Genomic DNA, 26,455 nt, shown 5'->3' with positions numbered 1-26,455 from the left:
CATTTTCCTTCTCACACGTCTTGTACAAAATCGAAAAAGACAGAAGATGATAGAAAAATGACATCATGTAAATCTTTCTCTGGAACTAATACATATAAATATATCAAGTCTTGTAGTGAAATTGTAATATCCACAATAGGTTTATCGAAGAAAAAAAACTTTTACTGTCTCTACAAATCACAAAAATATTGTCCTAACTGAAAAACATGCAAGTCTTCCACTAAATGTCTAAAAGATTCAAAGCTTTTAACATTCTTCATTCCTATTTTTCTAACAACTGGATTGCTTTTGGTAATATAAATGCGCCAATTTAAATGCCTCCGATTGCTTTATTGACAAAAAATTGCAAATTATCTCGTGATCTCAAAGCCTGCAAAAATGAAAAAAACGGTAAAATACAGGTTAACTCATTGGCTATATAGCATCATTACACGTTTGTATGACTCCATGTAAAAATTCTATGTTATGTTTTTTTAATTTTGGCGAAAAATTAAAAAAAATGATCGTCTGGATATCTCGAGCAATCGAGGCAAAATTATTTATTTCGCGTGGTCGCTCCAGTGGCTAATTGACTTAATCCAACTTGAACAAAATTGTTACACAAATAATTTTTTTAACGCATTGAATTGTAATAGATACCGGGTTCTTCTTTCAGAATACTTATTTGGGAGTGTTGAGGTTCAGTGAATGAAATAGCCGGTAGAAGAGCTTGGTGGGCTATTTTTCTTTGAGAGATGATGTTACGTCCAATGAATGTATTATTCACAAAAAATTCAACTATAAGTGAGGAGTATAGAAGCGATCCTGCCACTTTACATTTTTACAAATTTTACATAGACACAAAAAACGTGTTTTGCCTTTGTTTTGTAAGTTATTACAAAAAAAAATGTTTTAGAATTTATTAATTACTATTCTTTTTACACACAACAAAAGAATTACGAATTTCTGCACCTTGGCCAAAATATTGGAGTAAATATGTAAAATGAATATGTACATAGTGGCACTTCTATATCTCAGATTTTACAAAGTGGCAGTTTTTCCTCTCATCGAAATGCGCATTGGCGATTTTGCATTAAATAAACTAAAATTCAAGAGAACAACAACAGCAGCCATTTTAGATAATGGTGAAAGAAGGCTTCTGATTGGTCGAAAATTAAAAGTAGCGGTTTTGCATCTTTTGTTTTTTGTGGAAAAGAGGCATTTCTGATTTCAAAAATCAAGTGAAGTCGATGTGGCTTGCAATATAGCTTCATAATCAATTGAAATCTCAAAAAAATTGCTAAGTTGCACGTTTGCTTCTATAAACAAGTATCCTTTATATATAGTACCTACTAGTACTCCTATATGCATCTAGTTTGTTGTTTTCAGTTTAACTTGCGGAACAGAGCACAATATATATGGCATTTGTGCAGTAATATGAGCTACATAATTCCGATCAATGTTTTTAAATTATTGATTTGTATATGTACGTGTGGGTTTCTAAATGTCTACTTTATTATCTTTATTTAAGGTATGGATAAAACCGTTAGTGGCAACTATACGTGTTCTGCAAAGAATTTGTTTGGCTCTGACGAAATAACCTACAGCGTGATTTGTCTTCTACCTCCGGGGCCCCCTTCTCTACAGCTGCTCTACACGACGGCCTCTAGCGCCCAGCTGCAGTGGAGCCCCAACTCTTCTGATGGGGGCTCTCCCATATTAGGTTTGGCAGTTAAACTTAAATTTCAGCAAGAATGTTGGGTTCTAAATACGCCAATGGTGGAATTATGTAAACCTACCTAGTTATACTTTGATCAAAAACAAAATGCTATTCTCTAACATTGCTTATAATATATAATGAAGCACAGTGCCGGAGGCAAGTGCGGTGTGATAAACCGTCAATGAACGCTAGTGAACTACCAATAAATCACACCCTTTCTGCGAATGGCAAGACAAGTGCGTCTGTGCACCTTCTTTTTTTGAAGTCTAGCTATAGAACATCTTATTCCAGTTCATGCAAATCCTGTACAATCAAGGGAGTCCCTGCTGTAGGTTTTGATTTAGGGTTATTAATGCAAAACATCAGCTCCTATTTTGGCTGCCCTTAAAGATAATTTTGTTGATTTGTACATTTGGATATTATGTTGGGTATTAATTTTTTTGAATGACTCTGCATTTAACATTTGAATGATTCGCTTTCATTTATTCGTAATAAAATTGTAAGAACTTGAGTAAATGAATTATCAACACCCTCACAGGTTTAAATATTTTATAACTTATTTAAACAAATTATATTTGAATCAGTTCGGCGGCCATCTTGGCTGTCAGTATAAAGACAAATAAAAAATTATATTTTAAGAAGGAAGCCCTCAATAAAAGTCTAAAGAAACACAATTTGTTACAGGATACACCCTAAGTTTTAGAAGGAATGAGGAGAGCTTCCAAACTATCGACCTTTCATCAGAAATTACCTCGTACAAAGTGATTGGCCTGAAGTGTGGTTCAAGATATACAATTCACATAGCTTCACACAACAGGGTTGGTAAAGGAGACCCCAGCCCAGTCATCAATGTCAACACTAAAGGAGAAGGTTTGTTTTTTTAACTTAGCAATATTTACAGCTCTTACGGACTATTACTTCTCTAGACAGAATTATACATATTATATGCATTTGCACAAGAGAAAAAAAACTTTAAAAATCTTAGCCAAACGGCGCATAGCTCCAATAAAAACCTTAAGGGCACTGTATTAGGCATTACCTATTATCAGTGCCTTGGCTCCTTGACACTTTGGCAAGTCGGCGCCCAGAGCGGACTGCATGAATTCCGCCTGCACGGTGCAGGCCCTGCATTTTAATTTTTGGCTGTCAATGCATATATTTTAATCTTTTTAGTCGATAGTACATATTTAAGCATTTTTCATAATTAATACGTATTTCAGCTACTTTTTTCTTCAAATTAGAGATGTTTGATATTCATATCCGGGTTACTCTGTCCCGGTTACGGTTGACAGTCACTACTGTCACTTACTCGAAAAGATTTTTTAAGAGACCAGTAATTTTTTAATCTGCTTCATTTTGAAAATGTTCCGAAAGCGAGGACTCCGCCTACCAGAAAACCCCAATCAACAGAGCGACTGAAATGCTTAACTTAACTCACCATTGACATTTTTAACATCACATACAGACAGTTTAGCAAACTTTATTGTCTGTAAGTGATGTTATCTCTGGTTTATCTTTTCATGCATATCACAAAATAGTAAAACTGCCCCCCATGACCTTTTTATACAAGTCTTTTACTTTGTTCTATCAACCTTTCTAGTAGAAATAATAATATTTGGATGATTTGTATAGCGCCGTTTTTGTAACAAATTACCTCAAAGGCATTTTAACAATGTAACAATATATAATGTTTTCATGACATTGTTTTCTTTAGTATTTTTAAATCTTCAATATCCAAATTTTATTTACCTACTTCAACTATTTGTTATTGCTACTGCTTGTATATTTTTTTTCTTTTTTACCATCTTTCTCGTTTTTTTTTTAATTAACAGAGTGATAAAAAATAATACAGATAGAAGTAAATAAGATCAGTAATTGTATAGCAGACAGAGGGTTAACATTAAGAAAATTACAAAGTATATATACCAACTGTCCACTGACGGTGTACAACAGTATGTTATATCAAAGGATCTGCATAAGGGTAAGTGTATAATATATGTTTCAAGCTGTTAATTAATACCTCCTTAATTGAGAATAACTTGTGTTTAACCCCTTAAATGCCGGAAGGTATTTGGTTGGATGTACCAACAGGTCGCGAATTTTTTAGCTTTATAAGAAGCTTCATTTAGATCACTCTAAAGTCGATATAATCTGTGAACTGTTATATTATTATTATTTCTTCATCATCCCAATAGATGTCACCGTGGGTTCCATATTTTAGATTTTTCAAATTACTTGAGTTTGACAAGCAAAATCGTCATATAGAACAGCGTGTTAACGCGCTCATTTTGTATGGCCGGCCTTGTGAGCACGGCTACTTAGAGAGCGTAAACGCGCTTAAGGCACACAACCGGTTAAGGAGGGAGTGTTGTCTTGAGTTTTATACATTTATTAGATAATTTTAATACTACTATACGGATTCATTTTCAAAATATGAACAGAATAACGTACATATAACTAACCGGTCGGCGGCCGAGTTGACATCGCGCTTGGGTCCCATTCAGGCGTGGTGTATTCAATTCCTCGGCTGGCTAAGTCCTCCATCACAACTCAAGCAACATTTACAGCTTAATGTGGTGGTAGTAGGAGATTTTCAAATATTGTCAGGTTATTCGTAACCCGGGAATGTTTGTCTTTCTTTTTACAAAAAAAAATAAATAAATAAAAAATTTAAAAAATAAAATTATTTTAAGGAAAAACTTTTTGACAGAAAATAATAAAAATAGAATTACTGTGTACATATATACATATATTTTAACACAGATTTTTTATACAATATTATACCACACAACCAAATTAGTTTGAGGTAAAGTGTATTATAAGTTTATCTTTAAAATTTTCATAATTTTTTTAGGAAGTTTGTTGAAACATTTAATGGCCGAATGTGTGTAATGGTGTTGTGTCGTTGTTGTATAGAGTTTAGGGATTATTATATGTCCTGTGGTTATCGTTATGGTGCTCAATGCTGCAATTTCATTTACTGTAACTTTATGAGCTCTTAATTTGTAATCTTCTCTGTAATATATATATATATGTATAGAATAATAACGAAAAATATACATATAAGTCTGCATATTGTTATCATTTATAATTTTAAATAATTTACAAGTAATAAATAAAAAATGAAAAAAAAAATAAAAAATATATACTTATATAAGTACCTATATATATTTATTTTTTTTGTCTTTATTTATAAAATATATTTGAATACAGTTTTTTACATGCTTTTCGACTACCACACTAGACACATGTCCGTATTATGGTAGTCGAATAAATAAATATATTGGTATACAACTGTTATGGAAGTTACATGAATTGATGAAGTATACAAAGGTATCATGTTTTACTAGACAAAATTTAACAATTACAGCGCCCAAGTTCCCCGAAGACTGGTCCGCTTTCACGTGGAGCAACGCCACCTGCATCGTGGTGGAGATTCGCCGTGCGCTGGGCGGATCCGATGGTGCCATCTGCCCGCTGCTGTCACTGGGGGCAGAGTGGCGGCGGGGAGAGGGCGGCACATGGCGCGCAACTGCCGCCTCGGTGTCGGAGCCCCTCACGCTGGCGGCTCTGTCGCCCCAGCAGTGGTTCGAGATCAGGCTGGCGGCCGAGAACCATGCCGGAAGGAGTGAGACCGTGCTGAGGGCTTCCACAACTACGCTTTCAGGAGGTGAATAAAACTATCTACTACTGCTTACAAGCTGAAATCTATGTCACTAGCTAAAATTATCTTAAAAACATTTGTTACTAAAAATTTTAGTTATTATAATTACTGGTAGATACTCTTAGTAACGCCCTGATGAAAGAGCAACTATCAAAATTGAAACCTTGTGTTGCTTGAAATGGCTTTAGTCTTGCTCAGCTCGTACTCTCCTTCCTCCTCCCATCTCCTTCCCCTCCCCACTCCCTTAGCCTCTAGACCAGTGGTTCTTGACCTTTTTGGAGGTACCGAACCCCACCAGTTCCATTTGCGCATTCACCGAACCCCTCCTAATTTGAAAAATAAAATTAGATTTTTACAAATTCTAAACATGGTATATATTTATATATAGGTGTAAAAAATGAAAAAAAAAATAAAAAACAAAGATCAAAACATTAAATTTTAATGGTTAAATCAAAACATCAAACATATTAATTATTATTTACTTTATTAAATCAGTGTGACTTCTGCTGTTGCCTTTCAGAAACCAATTAAGAAATTCGCGGCTTTACCTTGGCAAGTGCCACTCTCATGTCATTTTCACAACAGAGTCTATTCCTCTTCTTCGTTTTTATATCCAGCATCTTCGAAAAGGATTGCTCGCAAAGATATGTTGTAACAAACGGTATAAAAATCTCCAGAGCTTTCTTAGCAATAACAGGGTATGTTTTCATTTGTTGACACCAAAACGTTGAGAGCGATGTTGTTCTGAAGAGTTGCTGTTGAACCTGGCTCTGCTGAATTTCAATCTTGACCGGTAATCACAAGCTCTATCGCTGCGTGATCACCTGCAGCCAATGATGGACATGCGGGGCGTGTCACCACGAATCAAATAAGTCGGGGGTCTTGACCTCTACCGAACCCCCGAGACTGACTCACCGAACCCCTGGGGTTCGATCGAACCCAGGTTAAGAACCACTGCTCTAGACATATCCCATTTGGAGGTAACATACTCCCACTGTCTCTGGACAATTGATACTATTGTGTGGTACTCACATATAATTTTTTTGTTTTTTAAATTACTGATTATAAATAATTAGGTACCTAAATTTAATTATTATGAATGTAAGAATTATTAGCATTTTTCTATGGCAGTAGATATTAAGAATTTGGCAGAAAATAATAACAGAAGTACCTCTACATAATAATTTAGGTTCTAATTTAGGTTCAAGTTATCCAAACAGATTTACAATTATTCTGCTAATTATTGTGCTATTTTTTTGGATACAACATTCTGAAGAACATTAGTTTTAAGTTCAATTCTCAAGTCTTTTACCACCCTAAGGAAGGGTTGTTTCATGAATTTGAACAATTCATCAAATTTCAAAGATGATTTTCAAGTTCTGTGAAGGTTCTATTCAAGTTCTGTTATTATATCCTTATTGGCCAGTTATTTCACAAAACTGAAATGATGAAATAACTTGAATAGAACCTTCTTAGAACTTGAAAATCATCTTTTAAATTTGATAAATTTTTCAAATTCTGTGAAACAACCTGTCCTTCGATAACATGGAAGTTTAGTCCAGTCTTTGAACTATAGAATAAATTAATAAGAACACAATATTAATTTATTCAGTGAAGGCCTAACACTCCGAATTCTCCAATCTTCGATATGTTATAACTGCTGCTGCTGATCTAAAAGTTGACCATCATGATTTGATATTTTCAGGAATACATAGTTCCGATAAGTGAGTCATTCCATTATCTGACTTAAATACCATCCAACAAACCTTGAACAGGATACACTTGTAACTGTTCTGTTAAAACAAATAACTAATATGTGTTGATGTTTGGTTTCAGCTACAATTTCTCCTCCTGCTTATTACCCGATGCAACCCGCCCACCCACATGAGATAGAAGCATCCCAGGAGAACATCTTCAATCTCATATCCATCATACTAGCCACAATTGCAGCTTTCTCTACACTATCCGTTGTGTACTTATTGATAAGGAAAAGAAGGTTCTTTCTTTTATTCTAATATTGTTCCATATAATTCTCACATTCGTAATTATTTACTTACTGATATTACAGGACTCAAAAACAATACTGGTGTTAAACAATATTTTTTTATTTTATTTTATTTTATTAGGAACATTAACAGGTTTATAACATAACATGCATAGAGAGAGAGAAAAAATAAGTAAAAGAATTAGGTTACAACCCAATAACCAATGTTCACATCATGCAATAAAGATAAAGAAGGTTAAAAAGCAATAAACAAACAAAGAAAACAAAGAAAGGTTAAAAACAAAGAAATGTTAACAACAAGGAAATAATAAGAGAAAATGAATATTTATATATACACGTATAAACACATACATACATATACATATATACATACACATGCATATACACATATAAATACATATGTCATCTTGTCTTGTTTTTTGGCAGAAAAACAGTATTAATTTCCAACTTTCATTGTTTCAAATTGTCTCAACTGCCTCAAAACCTTGGCATAGAAATTTGGCATTATAACACGACTATTTACATACAATTTTTTCAACTATAAAATAATATTAAAAGCTTGCAATGCCTGTATTTGGATAGTGCTACACAAATCTCAATCTCAAATTCACGCTTTTATCGTTCTGAGTTTGGAAAGTATAAATTCACTATTTGTATGATCATCAATCAGTTCTTAAATACGTTCACCATGCCACTAACATGGAATAAAATAAATCAATGCACTATTTTACAGCTTTATTTTCGATCACAATTATAAAGTATGTAATTAACTTGTTTCAGTGTTATTTGCCAATGCAGTAATGAATCAGAATATGGAGTGGAGAGACAGAGGAGTCAATCCCAGGCCAGTGATGAAAAAACCATCTGTGCAGAACAGCAAAACCTGAGGAACTCTCAACATGACTATTCCACTTCTCCTAAAGGTCATACAGAAAAGATGAGGAGAGAAACAGAAGGTTATTCAATATTTATTATTAACACACAAGAAATTTGTAAAACTTATGCCACACCAAACTAGTTCTCAGTGGACAATTCAAACTTTATGCTGTATTGTAGTCTTTTATTCTGATACAATATAATAAATTCAAAAAATTATTAGGTAGGGAAATAGAAAACTACTTTTAAAAATAAATAACCACCACAAAAACATGTCACCGAATTAAATATAAAGCCATGAATGTTTAAATTAGTATAGAATACCACAAAATACTGTCCCAATAAGCTTGAATAAAAATATGTTATCTACTATAAACAAACATTTGACAGGAAATAATTTCTGTTTTAAATTTGACGCCATTCCAAATTCAAATAAATTATTACAAGTGTAGCAAGTAAGACAAATGTGTTTGGTAAGGTAAAAACTTAACCATTGCAATGTTTTAAAAAAGTATTGTGAATCATTATTTTATTTCAGATATGTATGAAATTAGTCCGTACGCTACTTTTCAAGTAGGCGGACCCCACAGGCCTGCGGTGGCATCAACATTGGATCACACACTGCAGTTCAGAACTTTTGGACACATGGAGAATGAGTCGCCTCCCTTGCAAGCACCTTGCCGAAGACATTTCCCTCAAAAGTCCAATCGGCATGATATTTCTAAAGGTTTTGTACACTATCAAGTATAGATGTTATTTATTGTAAGCTCATCAACTTGATAAACTATCATAAATAATGTGTAGGTTCTGTAAGAGGTTCTGAAAATCATGTTGCTCTATATTTTCATTATCCGTTTTTTGGTTAATTCTACAATGTTTTAAACTATGTAAATATTTTATAATTTTTTTTGGATTTTTGTCCATTGTAAACAACTATCCAAATTAATTTTCTTATAGGTGATGATGGAATAGATAGCGGCTGTGAATTGCTGCAGCCCTTACGAATGAGGGGCAGACACAGGCAGGGCTCGGGGCCGTCCTACTGCGTGCCCATGGCAAGCCAGGGGGAAGGATTCCAAGCAGTTTTACATATAAATAAGAATGATATCTGTTAATAAACTAATTATATTATAAACTCATTGTAGCTGTGTGTTTTTATTTTCCCTTTGACCCCATGAATAGTAGTTTAAATAATAAGCCGGTTATTATCGCCTGAAAAATGAGCTTATTCTGAAAGATTTCCAAAATGGCGAGGATAATAATAATAATATGGAAAACATAAACAACATCTTTGTCAGAAACCTCAAATCAAAATTTGTAAACCAAAGATGAATTAACGCCAACAATGTTTTAAGTCTCCTCAGTATATAATCAATACTTTTAGTTTTGGTGCAACTTGGCTTAACTGGACAGGGCTCCTACCAGAGAGCAACTTAAGGTGATAATGGGAGCGTAAAGAGCAATTGATATTCATACCGGCCCTAAAACGAGTTTAGTGATGAAAAATATTTTGAAGTTAAGGTATGAAAAAAGATGAACAACTATCAGTCATTTTTAGTTATGGTATTACAGTGTATTACTAGGCTTATCTTCACAGTGATCCTCAGTGGTATGTCAGTGGTCTTACCAGAGAGCAACTTGACTGACATATCTCTAAAGCCGAGCAAAATGTAACTTATTATATACCGGCCCAGTTCACTGTGCAGTTTGCACTATGCAGGGACATTGGGAGTCTAGATTATTTTTATAATAAATGTAGAGTCATACCAAAAAAAAATTAGAGTCCTTGTGAGAGCCCTGAAGGAACCGTCTGTTACTTATACCAGGGGAGTAAGCGATGGATAACCTCCAGTGGCCAAGTTCATAAACATAAACCTTGTTCATGATCCAGTCACGTGCACATGCACAGTTGTGTAACAGTTGCTTGAAGGACGTAAATGTCTCTCTTAGCGAGCATGAAGAGCCACTATTCCGGTCATTTGTGTTATTCATGAATTAATTAGGATTTTTAAATAATTTTAAATAAAACGTTACAGTCCAAGCGATGACCGTAAAAATCCCACCCCATAGGCCACATGAACCAAATTAGTACTGGGCTTTAACCCCAAATAAGATTAGTTAAAAAAACGCATTCATCCAGATTTCGGCCCGGGAGGAGTCCTGGAAAGCGACGACTTCCGGTGTCATTTTTGGGATGAAAATATCCGACGTGCCACACGAATGAAATCGATGTCAGAATTTAGATAAAAATTTCCTGTTTACGAATATACGCCGAAATTCGCCCGAGGAGAACCTTGTAGTCTACGCGATTATTCAAGCGAAAAATACCTTTCTTCTAGCGACATTTTTAAATTACCCGCGTAAGGAGCATCAGCTTGGTGAGCGGTGAGTGCCAGCAGATGGCAGCGGCCGCCCCTTGTCAGCAGGTGCTATTTTTGCCCAGCTTCGCCCGGAAAATAATATTTTTATTATTTTCTTCTATATGGCAATAATTTTTGACAGCTGTCAATTTTTAGGTTATGTGTCATAACAACACGAACACGCTGAGCGCGAGGATAATCAAAATATTAAATTCAGTTTTGTGTAGGATGTTTTTACAGCGATTTGAAGTCAATAAGTGAACGTTAAAATGAAAGGAAATGGACGCAAGGGAGGACAAGATAAAAGAGGCGGTGACAAGGGCGGCAGAAAAGGCGGCAAGAAAGGAAACTACAGGGGAGTGAAAAATAACCGAAGACCCTCCGAACCAATTAAAAAGAAAAAAGATGCCCACGCAGGAGGGAAGAAAACGTTCTGTTTCAATAGATACAGAGATAAGCAGCGAGTAGAAGAAGAATTGAAGAAGAAGCAGATGCTGGAAGAGAAAATAGAGAAAGAATATCAATACTCGGAATCCGATGAAGAAGTCAATGATCCCCTTCAGCAACTAATATCAACTTTTAAAAATGGTAAAGGGTCTAATAAATCACGTGCAGTTGAAAGCACTGACGAATCTGAAAGTGAGGAAGAAGAGATGGAAGCAGACGACAGCAATCTTGCTCAAGATTCTGATGAACAGATTGAAGGAGGTTCAGACGAAGAAATTGAAGATGTTTCTGGAGACGAAGCTGTAGAAGATGAAGGTATGGACGACTGCAGTGATTTAGACGCTGTGGAGGAAGAAGAATCTGGTGATTTAAATGTCTCCCTACAATTGGAAACAAGTGGAGAGGAAGACGAAGACACAGATAATCAGGTTTTTACTATTCAAAATTATTATTATTTTATTAAAACATTACACATTTTAGCAGTACATATTAAATAATATTATTAACTGTTCTCAATGAATATTCTAATTAACTATCCTATAATGAATACAAATTGTTTTACAGATTCCTCTTGGCCAGAGTCTAACAAAAGAAGTAGAAGAAGAAGAACAAGAAGTTTGCCCGGAGACCGAGAAAGATGATGCGGATTTATCCAACAATGACCCCTTCGTAAAACATTTGAGGGACGACCTGCACGACTCCCTACTGCAGTCTGTTTCTAAAAAACCCCAAAACTACAACACAACTCCACACACATGGCCCTGTCTCGGTAAACTTGTAGTACAAATTCCCCAAACTAATCAACACAATGAAGAAAAGAAAACTGTTAGTAAATTTTCAGTATTGGAAGAGAAACATTATACAGAGCCGGGAAATGTACCTTCACGGCTAACAGAAGTTAACTGGGATAAACTCTGCGTTAAAAAGCAGATCCAAGAACACCTAGGTGCGGCAAACAAAACAGTTCTTTTCAAGAAAGATTATGAATTAGAAGACAAACTAACACCACTTCAAAAAGAGCTATTTGCGATCATGAACAACTACCAGGACCTTTATTATCCAGAAAGAACCTTTGTTAATGCCGATGAAATAAGATACACCTATTGTCTGCATTCTTTGAATCACCTCATTAAAACGAGGACGAAAATTCTTCATCACAACGCCAAGTTGTCGAAAAAAACTGATGTTCCTGATGAGTTCAGAGATCAAGGATTAGTTAGACCTAAAGTAAGATATATTTTCAATTAAAATTATTCCAAACAGATATGTGAATTTGTAAATGCATACAGGACCGGCCAAACAATGCCTGGCGAAAACCTTAAGTATAATTAGTTAAAGAAAGTTGAGAAGTAGCCATATCGAAAGTGGTTTTAGGTACTGTGGGCGCTTTCTATCCAAATATATATATATATATATTTTTTTACCGTAATTGTTCCATTATCTAGCGATTCCGTTCATTCAATGTTGCTATTGACTTGCCTACCAATGGGCAATGGACAATATCAGCGGGAACTTAACAAGTCAATCAGTTTAATTGTTGGCAGATGAATCATCTAAATGCGTTTAAGATTGACGATTGATTTTATTCATTAATTTCATTCATTTAACATATATATCCAGCTAACAATAAAAACACCCTAATATAATAGAACTTCCTTCTCCTTCTGGCCTTAGTAAGATTAGATTGTTAATATTAATTTTAGTTGTAAGTTGCTAAATATGTAAATACTCGTATTTATTTATTTATTTATTAACGCCCTATTGGGCTTTTACATAGTAAGTTGACAGTATATGTATATAAGTGTAACATGTACATGGATAAAATAGCTAAATATAATTTACTCATAAGGTAATTAGAAAATAATATGGTAAAGTAAATCAAAGTATGAAGGCTTGACCTTTTTTTTAAAGCTAATAAATACTACAAGTTAATACTTAGCAAAAAGGTCTAAAATTAGTTGCCTTTTGAAACTCTCAAAGTTATTAACACCAAATATGTCGATAAGTTTACAATATTTGTTTGCAAGGTGATGAATTCTTGGAATTGGTGAGTACAAAGAGTAGTTAGTATTGAGGTTATTGTTACATTTAAAAGTGTCTATGCTTCGAGTTTGTCTGGCAGGTACATTCATATAAATTAATTCCAATAATTCAGGGCTGTCAATGAGAGATTTGATAATTATATATGATGTTAAGATAGTAGTTATAGGCCTTAGTCGTAAGTCACTAGATATACGTCTTAGAGATAAGTCAGTAGTTCTAGTATTAACTATTTAAGAAATAAATTTGTACAGCGCCCTTGAGGTGATTTCTCACGAAAACGGCGCTATATAAATTAGCCAAATATTATTATTATTTTCTGCACATTTTAAAATTGTTTTTTCGCAATCAACAAATATGCGATAATAGATCATAGAATTGACCTTACTCCGTCGGATGAAAACAATATCTTATCTTTGCCAAAATTGTGGACTGGCTGCATTCTACATAACCACATTCATTTGTCACACACTGTCCATCAAATTGTCAATATTAAATTAACTATCGGTGACTTCAACAAATTAAGACGCTTGTCAAATAATTATAATCAATAATTAGTCGCCTGAAATATCAATACAAATTGAAAATATCTCCCGAGTAAAAATGAATGCCGCCAACGGGAATTGAACCCGTGCCTTCTGATGTCCGGTCAGGTGCTCTGAAACCACTGAGCTATGTCAGCTTATTTCCAACCCGCCAAATGATTCAATATGTACTAGTACCCCAATCAACAATTACGGCTTGTTATTTTTTTTTCCACATGTAAACAACCAACTTTATTTTTGTAGGAAAGGCTTTGTTAGTGCTAAATTTTTACTAGATGGCGTCGAGACATAATATCTTTATTTATTTTTTTTTTTTCCGGAATAACTTTATTGATTAAAACCTCAAATTGTAATATTTAATTATTGAAGACAATGTAAGCGATTTCTAAACGAAAATCTGAAACAGAAAAATCAGAAAAGGATCACATCTAGGACTCGAACCCAGGACACTTGTCTTTTCGGGACACCGCTCTACCACTGAGCTAATGGGACCCTATCCCCCTCGATCACTTTTAACTGTATCATACTTCGAATAAGAACTACCAACATTGTCTTCATTTTTCACCGCACATTTTAGCCTTAGCCATAGCCTTTGAAACAATCGAGTATTTTTCAGATAAGTCTTTTTATAAGCCCAGAAAAAAATAATTTATAAGGCCTATGAAAACTGCTTTAAAGTTCAAAATCTCCTACTTACGAACCTATTTTTGGTTATGATTTTATTGTATAATGTGGCAAATTAAGTTATTTATAAAATGATCGAAAAAAAATTAAATATTTATGCCTGAACATCCACAAAATAAAATAAAAGGCACTTTTTGGCCATGTTTTTTTCTTGCATAAATCAAAACAGGCGGATGGTGTTAAGCGGGAATTTAAACCTTATCGCCATCTACGTAAGGGTTGTTATTGATAGCGGCTCAATTTAAAATATTACACGACGTAGTGCATCGCCTTAATGCAACTGTTTCCACTCCATACCTGGTTTGGATTACTAATTAAATTATTAAATTCTTTTTTGTTTCCAGGTTATCATAGTAGTTCCATTCAAACATTCAGCTTATAAAATAATCAAGCTTCTCATAGAAATGCTTGTACCTGGTGATTCCAGTCAGGTTGTGAATAAGAACAGGTTTGAGGATGATTTCACTGGAAATGAACTTCTGATGCCAAAGAAAAACCCAAAACCTGAGGATTATGAAGTGACCTTCTCGGGAAACACTGATGACACTTTTAGAATGGGATTATCTATTACCAAAAAAACTCTCAAGGTATATCTATAAAGTATCATGACGCTTATCTCAAGAGTCACCAATTTATTTATTTGTTTTATTGTTTATGTTGAATTAATAACACACTTCCTCCATCTTTTTAAACTAAAATTCCTCTCTTTTCTGAAGTATTTTCTAAAATCTGTGTTTGTTGGGAGAATTTTTATTTTCTTTTAAAACATACACATGTAATGCAATTTTTTACCTTTATTCATAAATTGTATTGAAAATAATTTTTATGGCTTACACGTTTTGTGTTTTCGTGGACTTATTATTACAATTTAGTTGATTTTATAAAAAAAAATCACCTCATTCATCAACAAATGTGGCCTCTGGCTAACGGCCGGGGTTGTACTGACTCACCGCACGTGACGAGCGATGTACCTAGATTACCTTACACAGCTCTGGTAATAGTGCGAGTGAAATGGCGCACATCACCCAGAAGGGAGTCACTGCGCAAGTAGATTGGCGGAAACATCTGTAGTAAAGAATAATACATACATATTTCAAAAATGTATTTTTCTCTTTTAATTCAGTACTAATAATTATGGTAGATTAAGTATTTATAGGTTTTGTGGGAATGCAAAAATTCCAAAACTATAAGATCTCTATTTAAAATGATACATTAAAGATAGTAATTTCAAAGATTTTGGGTATCCCTGTTGGAAACTAGAAGGTTAAAGATCCTTCACAGTAATAATCCAATTCACTTTAAAGTATTGCAAATCTATGATTCAGAAGTTTTGTTTTATATATCACTATCGATCGAAAATGCAGCTCTAATATAAATATATTTTTCTATTGATTTCCCTGTTTTATTTCTAAATTAGATTCGCTAAATGTGCACCCCATAGTGAACATCTTAATTTGTTGTATTTATGGTGATACTAATGTGTATGAAATACTTTTTCCTATAATATTTAATTTCTTTTCAGTTGTACTCCGACTTCTACTCTTCAGACCTGATCATTGCCTCACCCCTGGGTTTAAGAGTCATAGTGGGTGCCGAAGGGGAGGAAGAAAGGGACTTTGACTTCCTAGCTTCCGTGGAGCTACTGATCCTAGACCAGACAGAGATATTCCTCATGCAGAACTGGGACCACATGCTCCATGTCCTGGACCATTTCCACCTGCAACCCAAGAAGACTCACGGAACAGACTTCTCCAGATTGCGGTCTTGGGCTGTCAATGGATGGACCAAATACTACAGGTACAGATTAGATTAGCTATTGTTCTGCAATTGTAAATGCTACCTTCAATAGTTATGCCGAGTCAGTGGACATCTACAATTCTACACTAAGTTTGTATTTACTTAGTGTATTGCTGAAACAGTTTTGAATAAAAAAATTGTCATAATATTATAATTTATGTGCCTAATTCCAATGTAAAAGCCCAAAAATAGCGTTAATAAATTAAATTAATACATAAATTAGATATGTAGTACTGGATGACTCAATTCATGACTTGCATGGTACACCTGTTTGCAAAATCAAAACGAATGAATGAATTACTGATCTAGATGATCAGATTGATTGTTCACCACTACTAATGAATATGTCCATGTTTAACCTTCATAGTGCAATATTTTAAACATTGATTTTAATTAGATTATCCATATTATTACTGGCATGCAGTCCATAAAGGCTGAAAAGCTCTACCTACCTTAAGGAAAATGAACCATAAAAAGAAACTGTAGAATAATTTTAAATGCAACAAGTTTCTGATCAAAATGTATTTTTTAGATGAATTTGGTAAAGAACTTGCAGCCTCATTTATTCAGTTCACCGTAACAACCAGTGGAAGATGATAATAAAATGGCCAAATTTCGAATATTGTATCCACAATGATTCATACCCGAACTTGTAAACTACACTCAACCTATCTTTAGTCATAAGCAAGTCAGCAATTCACGCCACTGCTGTTATTGTAATAAGAAATTAGGTTTATTAATCGTGTGATGTTTTTCCAGGCAAACATTGATATTCTCTGCAATAGCTTTGCCAGAGATATGCTCCCTCTTCAACAAGAAGTGTTTTAACTACGCGGGAAGAATCCGGGTGCATAATCCCATTGAGGCCGGAGCCATCAGGCAGGTGGCTGTGCAGGTACCGCAGGTCTTCAGAAGGTGGGGTGATTGCATTTGTTTTTCATCACAAAAAATTTATTAAAACCCTTTAAACATATGAGGCGTGTTGAAACAAAGACAGCAATCTCCACTTCTTTTCATTTTGAGTAAAATGCAATAAATGTTTTTTTTTGTATTTTTCCAATACCTTATGTATCACACCAGCTGTTCACACTTTGTATGGGGTGGCGGTTTTAAATATCATATTTCTGGGTCTCTGATTGGCTCAAACAAAAACTGCTGTTTTTTTTCCGTAACCTGAAGGAAATCGCCATGTTTGTTGTGGAACTAAATATTAAAATTCAAAAATGTATGGAATATTGTCGTTTATGCTCCGAAACCTTTGCAGCAGTCGATAGTATTTTTGATTCTCTATCCATCGCCATATCTAACTCATTTTACACCAATGGTGGAGATTGCTGTCTTTGTTTCAACACGCCTCATATGTATAAATTTTTTCCACTCAACCACTTTTACATATTTATTTCTTGTTGAGTCATTGCCTCATTGCTGAGATTGAAACCCCAACTCCAATTGTCCTGATGAACCAGGACATACACACAATCAACTCCCCACGGTCTTATGCTACATGGAGAGTCGCAGACACCCGTTTCCCGATGACTGTTGTTTTGCTTGTGTGTTATTCCTTTGCTTCTCCCGATTTCCACTTTGCCGGCAAACTGATCCAATTATTTATAAAGTGTTTCACATCATTAAAATAAGTTAATTTTTATATTATTACTAGTGTATCTTCCGCAATGCTTCGCTATTGCTAATGTCTTTCTCCGACTTATTCCACCATTCACTCCTGTATACCACAATGTTACTCTTAAAAAACATTACATCAATTTTAATTCGACTCCGTATCCCATTCGGGTGCAGAGATATTATTACGTTAAGTATTTTTGACTCCTTTTAAAGTTTTGCGAGCACGAACATAACCAGGCTGAATTGTTATATATAAAAATTATTTTTTGTTGCAGAATTGAAGCAAAGGATCCTGTGTCTGCTATAGACGCCCGCTTTGAATACTTCATAAAGGAAATTTTACCGCAGCATAAAGACAGTATCATGGCCCACACCATGATCTATGTGCCAAGCTATTTCGACTTTGTCAGAATAAGAAATTACTTCAAGAAGGAAGACTTGAGTTTTGTACAAATTTGCGAGTATTCGAAGGTAATTTTTTATTTATTTTTGTTTCTTTTATGTGACACCCCAACAAGAGCACCTTTATCTGTAATGTGTAAAACCAGGGAAACATATCATCACCTAGTCAGCTGATGTTGCTGGGTGAGTTAATTTGAAGAGCACATTTCCCAAGAAAATTTATAAGAATGAGTCTGTGATATTACTCATTTTTATGCAACGGACATGATCCGTGAATGAGTGTAAAGATCTTATCCATTAAGTTTCTCACAGGTGTGCTGAAGGGATCAATGCTGTTACTTCTTCTAAATTGACTTGCGTACATATCAAGGACCAGTCTTTAGTAATGCTGTGTTCCCACCTGACATATTCTATTAGAATCAATGGTCAATTAAATTTATAGAACGAAAGTTGAAGTCGATTCAACTTTAGGTTTCTATTCCATAGAAAAGCATGTTCTCACTGATCTATTTCATAGATTAGATCAGTTGTGATCCCGACTTAACTGTTATCCTTGAAATGTATCCTAATCTACCGACAGTGCAACCTCTTTGATAATGTTTGGGGGCACGCCACCAAAGTTGCATGTGCATATGCAGCAGGTTACACCAGTTATGGATGGTATTATTTTATGTATGTATTTATTTACAGGATGCTAAAGTAGCCAGAGCAAGAGACATGTTCTTCCACAGCGAGGGACATTTCCTGCTGTACTCTGAGAGGTTCCACTTCTTCCGAAGGATGCGCATTAAAGGAATCCGACACATAATCTTTTACCAGCCCCCCATCTTCGCTAACTTTTACTCCGAACTATGCAACCTTATGCAGGTCTGTGAAAAAATTCTTATATGTACCACTACTTGGGTAATTATAGACACAACTTTTATTCTTGTAATGTTTTTCTAATACATACATTTGTTCCGAATCGCAAAGTGTGCTGTTTGCTAATTTTGTTTAATAATCTTGTGTACTTCAAATCAAATTATTCAAATCTCGACTTGCTTAACTTTTCATTTTCAATTTGGGAGGTGGGTTTGGGCTACCGCCGCCCTTTGACATATGGTATATATATATATATATATATATATATATATATCCCGCTACATTTGTTGCGTCCGACCCCTAAAAACTCCATAGCATTGTAGCGTCCACCGACTTACAGCGTCCGATATACGGACGCTGCAATGTTTTGACGTCAAAATTGGCCAGAACGATGCTTACCCCATGTAGAATCGTATGGCAAAAATTTTTGTGGAAGCAAAAAATCTCTCGGAATGTCTGGAAACGAATATTGAACGTTTGACATTTTGCCGACAGGTTCGCTACACAATGTATATATCGAGCAGTGTATGTTTTTATTCATTTCTACGATCTTGCCGCGTCCACGAAGTAATATAATTTTCGATACATAACGACGATCTTGCTGCGTCTACGCATTACGTCGATAGTATTGCGTCCTCGAGACCGATTACGAGTAGATATTATTTTATATACATATCGACGGTCATACTGCATCCACACATTACGTCGATAGTATTGCGTCCCCATGGCCGTTCGCGAGTAGATATTATTTTGAATACATAACGACAGTCTTGCTGCGTCCACGCATTACGTCGATAGTACTGCGTCCCCGTAGCCGCTCATGAGAATATACTATTTTTAACACATAATGACAATCGTGCTGCTTCCATGCATCACGTCGATAGTATTGCGTCCCAGTGAACGATCACGAGTAGATATTATTTTGAATATACGACGACGGTCGAAATATTTTTCAATACATAACGACGATCGTACTGCGTCTACGCATTACGTCGATAGTATTGTGTCCTCGAAACCGATTACGAGTAGATATTATTTAATATACATAACGACGGTCGTGCTGCATCCACGCATTACTTTGATAGTATTGCGTCCCCATGGCCGATCACGCTGAAATATTATTATGATTAGGAGATTTGGCAACATTGGGTTAATTTACAACGATGCCGCTTGACATTCAGAACTAAGAAGCGTCCTGCGTGGTTTTTAATGCATAACGACGATCGTGCTGCGTCCACGCATTACTTCGATAGTACTGCGTCCGCGTGGCCATTCGCGAGTAGATTGTTGTATATTATTTGAGCGTTTGGTTGGGTAAATCATCAGATTTGGCAACATTGGGTTAATTTACAACGATGCCGCTTGATGCTCAGAACTAAGAAGCATCCTGCGTGGTTTTTAATGCATAACGACGATCGTGCTGCGTCTACGCATTACGTTGGTAGTATTGCGTCCGTTCACGAATAGATATTATTTTTAATACATATCGATGGTAGTGCTCTATATCCACGCATTACATCGATAGTATTGCGTACCCGTGGCCGATCTAGATTAGGTATTATTTTTAATTAATGAAGACAATATTAGCGAAATTCAATCGAACATCTGAAACGGAAAAATCTGAAAAAGGCACTGTCACATTTAGGACTCGAACCCAGGACCTTTGGGTTTCCGAGCCGTGACCCTACCAACTGAGATAATGTGTCCCTATCTGATTCGGTCATATTTACTGTAATATACTTCGACTAAGAATTACCAACAGAGTGGAAGTTACTCCCAGTATCGCCCTGGTGTAAGACCACCATTCAGAATTGAAACGTTGCTCCAAGTGGCTTTAGCCGTGTTTAGTAACTAGATCTGAATAGCCAGGTACCCCACCATTCTCTTCCCCATCTCTTCCCCTTCAATAACCCCAATTGGGGATGCCATAGTCTCACTAGCTCCAGACGGGAGCAGTTGGGACTCTTGTGAGATATTCACTATAAAAATAAAACATACTTAATCTTAATTTTCTTAACGCATATTTTTATTGGCTGCTATCTTTATGTATCATTGCAGGATTCAACTCGAACTAAATGCTATCTGGATAGTGTCTTGGATACATTTATAAATTTTTAATTAATATGCAACACCTATTGACTTTTCTTCATGTCTAGGATGATTATTATTTTACATTATATCTCTACATTATGTTTTCAAAACTCGTATGAGCGGAGTATACACAAACACACTATTTTACATTGAAATCATTATCGAACGAAGAACGAAACAATATTGTTTTTTGAAGAACATTCGGTGGTAGCGAAACCCGGTCGAAACAAAATATAAAAAATAAAAGTGGTGTTTACAAAGTTATTGTTAAATTATTATTTAATTGCAAAGAAAATCGATTTAAAATTCTCTAATACCACCTCATAACTTTTCTTATTGTTTCATATTATTTATTTTATTTCAGGGAAATCAACAGTTTACAATGTGGTTCATTAATACATGTGTAATTTACCTAACTAAGAAACCAATTACAGATTTCCTCAATATACTATTCTATTATGTATCTAAAAATTTAAACACTATACTTACAAGAACTAAAAAATACTAAATTTATCGAAGAAAACAAACACTTTGTAGCTTGACACTATACAAAATGAAACAAATACTTTATTTAATTTATATTTCGTTGACCGGTTTGGATTGAACACAAATATTGTGATAAATAAATATAAAGTGATTTAAAACAAAGTACGGTTTAATTTTGTAAAAAATATAACGTTATTCAAGAGGGAGCTTATTATAACATGAGGTTATTATAACATAATATATGTCATTAGTCATTACATAATATAATTACATTTTATGCAGTTTGGTACACGTTTAATACATTTTAAATTGGGTTTTCAAATTTATTTTGGTTACATTGAAGATAGAATCAGAGAGAATGTTATTATACATATGTTGAACATATTCTTCTAAGACAAGCATTTTTATTTGAATTGGTTTTACAGTGTTTTTCTTTAAATAGATTACATGAGCGTGTGTGCCGTGTAGGTACTTTCAAACCAATGCTGTTTAATAAACTCCACATATTATGTTTCTGCGTATCATTTCTTGGTATTATTTATATCTAACCTGTTTTTATTACTTTTATTGTATTTTCTTGTAAGGTTATTAAGAGTTTTTGTAATAATATTTGCAATATAAATATTTGTAAAAATATATAGTTGTCCTCTCCTAAGCACAAGCATCTGATTTATCAGAAAAGTTATTGAAATATTACATAATATTATGTAGTAAATATTCTAACTCTAAAGATGTTAAGAAATAGATGTTAAAAAAAATAAATAAATATTTTTATTTTTAACTTAATGATAGTATTAAGTTTAACTCATTAATTAAAATATTACAATTTGAGGTTGAACTAATTAAGTTAAATATAAAAACAGATATTATTATATTGAATACGTAACGACGGAAGTGCTTCGTCGATGGTATTGTATCCTCGTGACCGATCACGAGTAGATATTATTTTGTATACATAACGACGGCCGTGCTGCGTCCACGCATTACGTAGATAGTATTGCGTCCTCGTGTCAGTTTGCGAATATATACATTGTTATGTATTGTTTGAGCCTTTGGTGAAGCAAAACGGTAGATTTGGCAACATTCAGTTCATTTACAACGATGCCACGTAGCACTCAGAATTAAAAATCACCCTGCGCGGGTGGACATTTTTGTAAGATGGTTTACAGTAGACGGTAAATTGATGTCCCGACCTAAAAAGGTCCGACCGCCTTCTGCAATGGAGCGAACTGGCGAATTATGAAATGATACATTTTTATTCAGGATATCGTTGTAAAAATGATTGTCGCACGCCTGCGCAGATACTTTTGTATACAAGATGCAACAAGATATTCATTCAAAATTCTCATTATCAATAGACAGTTTTTTGTCAGGTCTGGTGTGTTTCTGGATGTCAAAAAAATAAAACATTTATAAATACATATATTTTTTTATATACCGCACAAGAGTCTCAACCGCTCCCGTCTGGAACACCGAGACTGTGGCATCCCCAATCTGAGTACTAGGGTGAAGGTATTGGGGGGGGAAGAAGATGGGGAAGAGAAATGTAGAAAAGTACCTGGCAATTTATATCTGGTCACCAAACACGGCAAAAGCTTAGAAATAACGTTTCCATTCGGAATGGTGGTCTCACATCAGGGCGATACTGAGAGTATATTTCACTCTGGAACGTGCTGCAAACACACTTTATATTATGTTTAATGTATTAATTGTGAAATAACACAAACAAATAAAAATTTATTTGCGCACGCCGGGTTTGACCGTCAGATTTACGGGCTTCGGATTGCGAGTCGAGAGTCTTACCTCTCAACAACAGATGCTGTAATTAATTAATGAATTCACTATGAACGTGAAAACTTCACTAGAATAGTAAGAAATATATTTTTTTGTTTATTTATTTGTTAATTTATTTATTACACCTAATAGACGTTTAAATTCTAGTTTAATAGTTGAGTATCGCAGTTATAAATTCTTCAAAATTAAAACAATAGAGAAAACAAACTACAATGAAAAAAAATAAAATGTTACAACAAAAGCGTATAATAAAATAAGATACATTGGTAAAAATGATAAGAAGTCTTACATAAGTAGATATTCAAAATAAACAAAAGATTGCAAAAATTATAGATGTCTATTTGTCTCGATATATAAAAGAATTAAAATAAACAATATTTATATTGATTATTTTTAGGGTGAAATATATCTCCCATATCCGAATAAGTCATGTAATCCTAAGGGGTTTTATAATATAAGGGGCATAACAACGGCCTAAATGTACCTTTTGAAACTCTCAAAACAAATCCAAGAGTCTTAAGGGCATTATATACGGAAGACGTAAAAATTAAATCGACCTTCAAAACGACATGTAACAAACAAATAATATACACTCGGACGCCAGAATAAATTATTCAGTATGGACGTGAAAACTTTATTAGAATAGTCAGAAATATACGGAAGACGTAACAATTAAATTAGAGTGAACGGACGTGAAACCTATATTAAAAGGAACCTTCAATATACAAAAAATATACACCCGGACGTGAGTATGTACGTGACGCTAGAAATGTATGAAAGTGTAATAAACATCAAAACCTGCATTATTATGAATATTAAAAAAATATGATATTTGCGATTATTGTGAGTAAAACATAGTGCAATATTCACAAAAAAAATCTAAAAAAAAGAACTAGAAGTGCTGGACGCCCAAAGACGGATTTACGCACGGACGCAATAAATGTTGTGGGACCTATATATATATATATACCATATGTCAAAGGGCGGCGGTATATATATATATATATATATATACCAGATATATATATATATATACCAGATATGTAGAGAGGGTTAGAGAGGGTATATATATATATATACCCTCTCCAACTGGTCTCTCGACCCATAGCCTTGCACCACAGCGGGAGGGATATATTCATATGCCCGTCACTCTTGGATACACTGATCCCTAGATTCCTATCCTACCCTCATACCTTTTGCCTTTCCAGAACTTCCTCTCCTTCCTTTCCTTAAAAAAGACCCTCCACACGGCATCCCAAAAGATGACATAGGCCCTGAAGGAAATTATTTTCCTCAGGGTCTCCTGCTTGGGGTTAATGTAAAAAAAAACTTTTTCTTCCTTCCAATCGTAAAATTTCAGGACAATAATATATTATAATATAGCAGAAAATCTCTTTGTGTCTCTTTCGAACCTCAGGAACGGTGAGCTCTATTATGTTAATGACAACGCAACTGTTTCCCAACAACCTCAGGATAAACCACGAGTTTTGAATTACCCATTTAACTATAAATTGGTTGATTCGATAAAAGGGTGTTGAAACACTGTTAATACCGGGTACTAACTGTTAGGCGCTTCATCCACAGGAATACACAAGTATCCAATAGGCGTCGCGCACAGTCCTTACACGCTACTGAGTCCTTGCTCAATACCCGCATTGCTGACACCTCCCGAAACTTCAAACTAGCTTTTATAATCTCACACACAACTGCTGTAGCTATAATTTTTTTACTGTTTTGTACCTATCATCTAAAGCACAGACGTTGTTGTAAAATTTCTTACTTGTTATTTAAATTTAACGATAAAACTATAATTTTTGATAGTTATTCATATTTGTTTAGTATCGCCATGTTTCGAAGACTTGAGTGATAATGACTTCGACCAGTTGGTAGCGAGAGACTGGCGTTACCGATGAGTTTACAAAATGTCGGCAACAACTTGTGCCTGTGAACAAATCTCCGCGGTAGTCTTCAACGTACTGCAGTCGTTGAGTATTGGATACTTGCGTATCCCTGTGGAAGAAGGGCTTTAGTGGACAGTTGTTATCTAGCAGTTGATTTTAAACACATGCATGTTTACCAAAATTGTTAGTGTCTTCAATTTTTATTTGAAAGATCATTTTATTAACCTTTTATGTTTTGCTTGATTACAGGAAGGAAACCAGAACAAATACGGCGGCAGTGAAAGCAACATGACTGTAACAGTTCTCTATACTAAGTACGACCTCCAGCAACTGTCAGCCGTCGTCAGCTCCGAGAGAACGGCCAAGATGTGTCAGTCTGATAAAAATATTCACATGTTTATGACGGGGGAATAATACATATCACGTCTTATTTATATTTTATGTTTATTATAATAAAACTCCATTTAAACCAACCATCCAACTGTTTATTTTCACATTTTCTAACCGTGCACCTTCACTAAAAATGTGTCAATTCTAAAAGCAATATTTATCAAATTTAGGATATGAAATTCTCAGTGATGAGATTTCTGTAAAATGTAAAGTGTACAGTCTTAAATTATTTGGAGTATTTTCAAATTGGGCAATTTGGCATTTAGTTTCAGTACACCCAGTATCATTAGTACATGTTATGTGAAAAAACTTTATTTTATCCACTAACCAACAAAGTCTAGACAGGGCGTGTGGATGTTAAAAATGACACCGAAACCAAAATTATTGGTTCCAAACACAAAATTTATCAAAAAGAATGTTCATTATTTCGCAGTCAAAAGAACGAAAGAAGCATTGTTCCTTTTTTGGCCTGCAAAGAGCAAATTTGTCTCCCAAGATATCATTCTTTCGAAGCGAAGCTACAGAATCAGATGCTTATGAAATAACCCATTATTAGGCTGAATTATTCGTAAGACAGGCCCATATCTAGAGTTGATATATTGATAATTTTATCCCTATTATAATATTATGTAATGTGTAGGTAACATGATAATCCGCCACATTTGTTTTCATTTCAAAAGTCAACATAGAAATTTTTTTAGTATAATTCAATTTTTTATATTTTTATAAAACAAGGGAAAAGAACATAACGAATGTTTAAAACAAAATCGAGAAAAATCCGAGAGATCTT

The 26,455-nt window shown here is 34.5% G+C and overlaps 2 protein-coding genes across 2 annotated transcripts in view; both read left to right on the top strand.

Moving 5' to 3' along the window:
• The window catches only part of LOC149416949 (cell adhesion molecule Dscam2-like), a 546,393-nt gene extending 537,034 nt beyond the window's left edge, over positions 1-9,359 (top strand). The window contains exons 29-35 of the mRNA XM_089641351.1: positions 1,511-1,702; positions 2,384-2,569; positions 5,070-5,369; positions 7,200-7,359; positions 8,149-8,324; positions 8,783-8,971; positions 9,202-9,359. Of these exons, the coding sequence (XP_089497477.1) occupies positions 1,511-1,702; positions 2,384-2,569; positions 5,070-5,369; positions 7,200-7,359; positions 8,149-8,324; positions 8,783-8,971; positions 9,202-9,359 (1,361 nt within the window). The remainder of the gene's footprint in view (positions 1-1,510; positions 1,703-2,383; positions 2,570-5,069; positions 5,370-7,199; positions 7,360-8,148; positions 8,325-8,782; positions 8,972-9,201) is intronic.
• A 1,412-nt stretch (positions 9,360-10,771) lies between these two features.
• LOC149416948 (U3 small nucleolar RNA-associated protein 25 homolog) lies at positions 10,772-25,739 on the top strand. Its single transcript, XM_089640698.1, has 8 exons — positions 10,772-11,479; positions 11,616-12,278; positions 14,665-14,907; positions 15,843-16,117; positions 16,877-17,032; positions 18,016-18,211; positions 18,833-19,009; positions 25,525-25,739. The coding sequence occupies exons 1-8, from the start codon at positions 10,874-10,876 to the stop codon at positions 25,687-25,689; spliced, it is 2,481 nt and encodes an 826-aa protein (XP_089496824.1). The 5' UTR covers positions 10,772-10,873; the 3' UTR covers positions 25,690-25,739.
• The last annotated feature ends 716 nt before the right edge of the window (positions 25,740-26,455 follow it).

Source organism: Hesperophylax consimilis, chromosome 16 (genome assembly GCF_061612785.1).
Source record: "Hesperophylax consimilis isolate HC1 chromosome 16, BYU_Hcon_1.0, whole genome shotgun sequence".
NCBI lineage: Eukaryota > Metazoa > Arthropoda > Insecta > Trichoptera > Limnephilidae > Hesperophylax > Hesperophylax consimilis.
The sequence above is the reverse complement of the archived record's forward strand: the minus strand, read 5'-3'. Positions and strand labels throughout refer to the sequence as shown.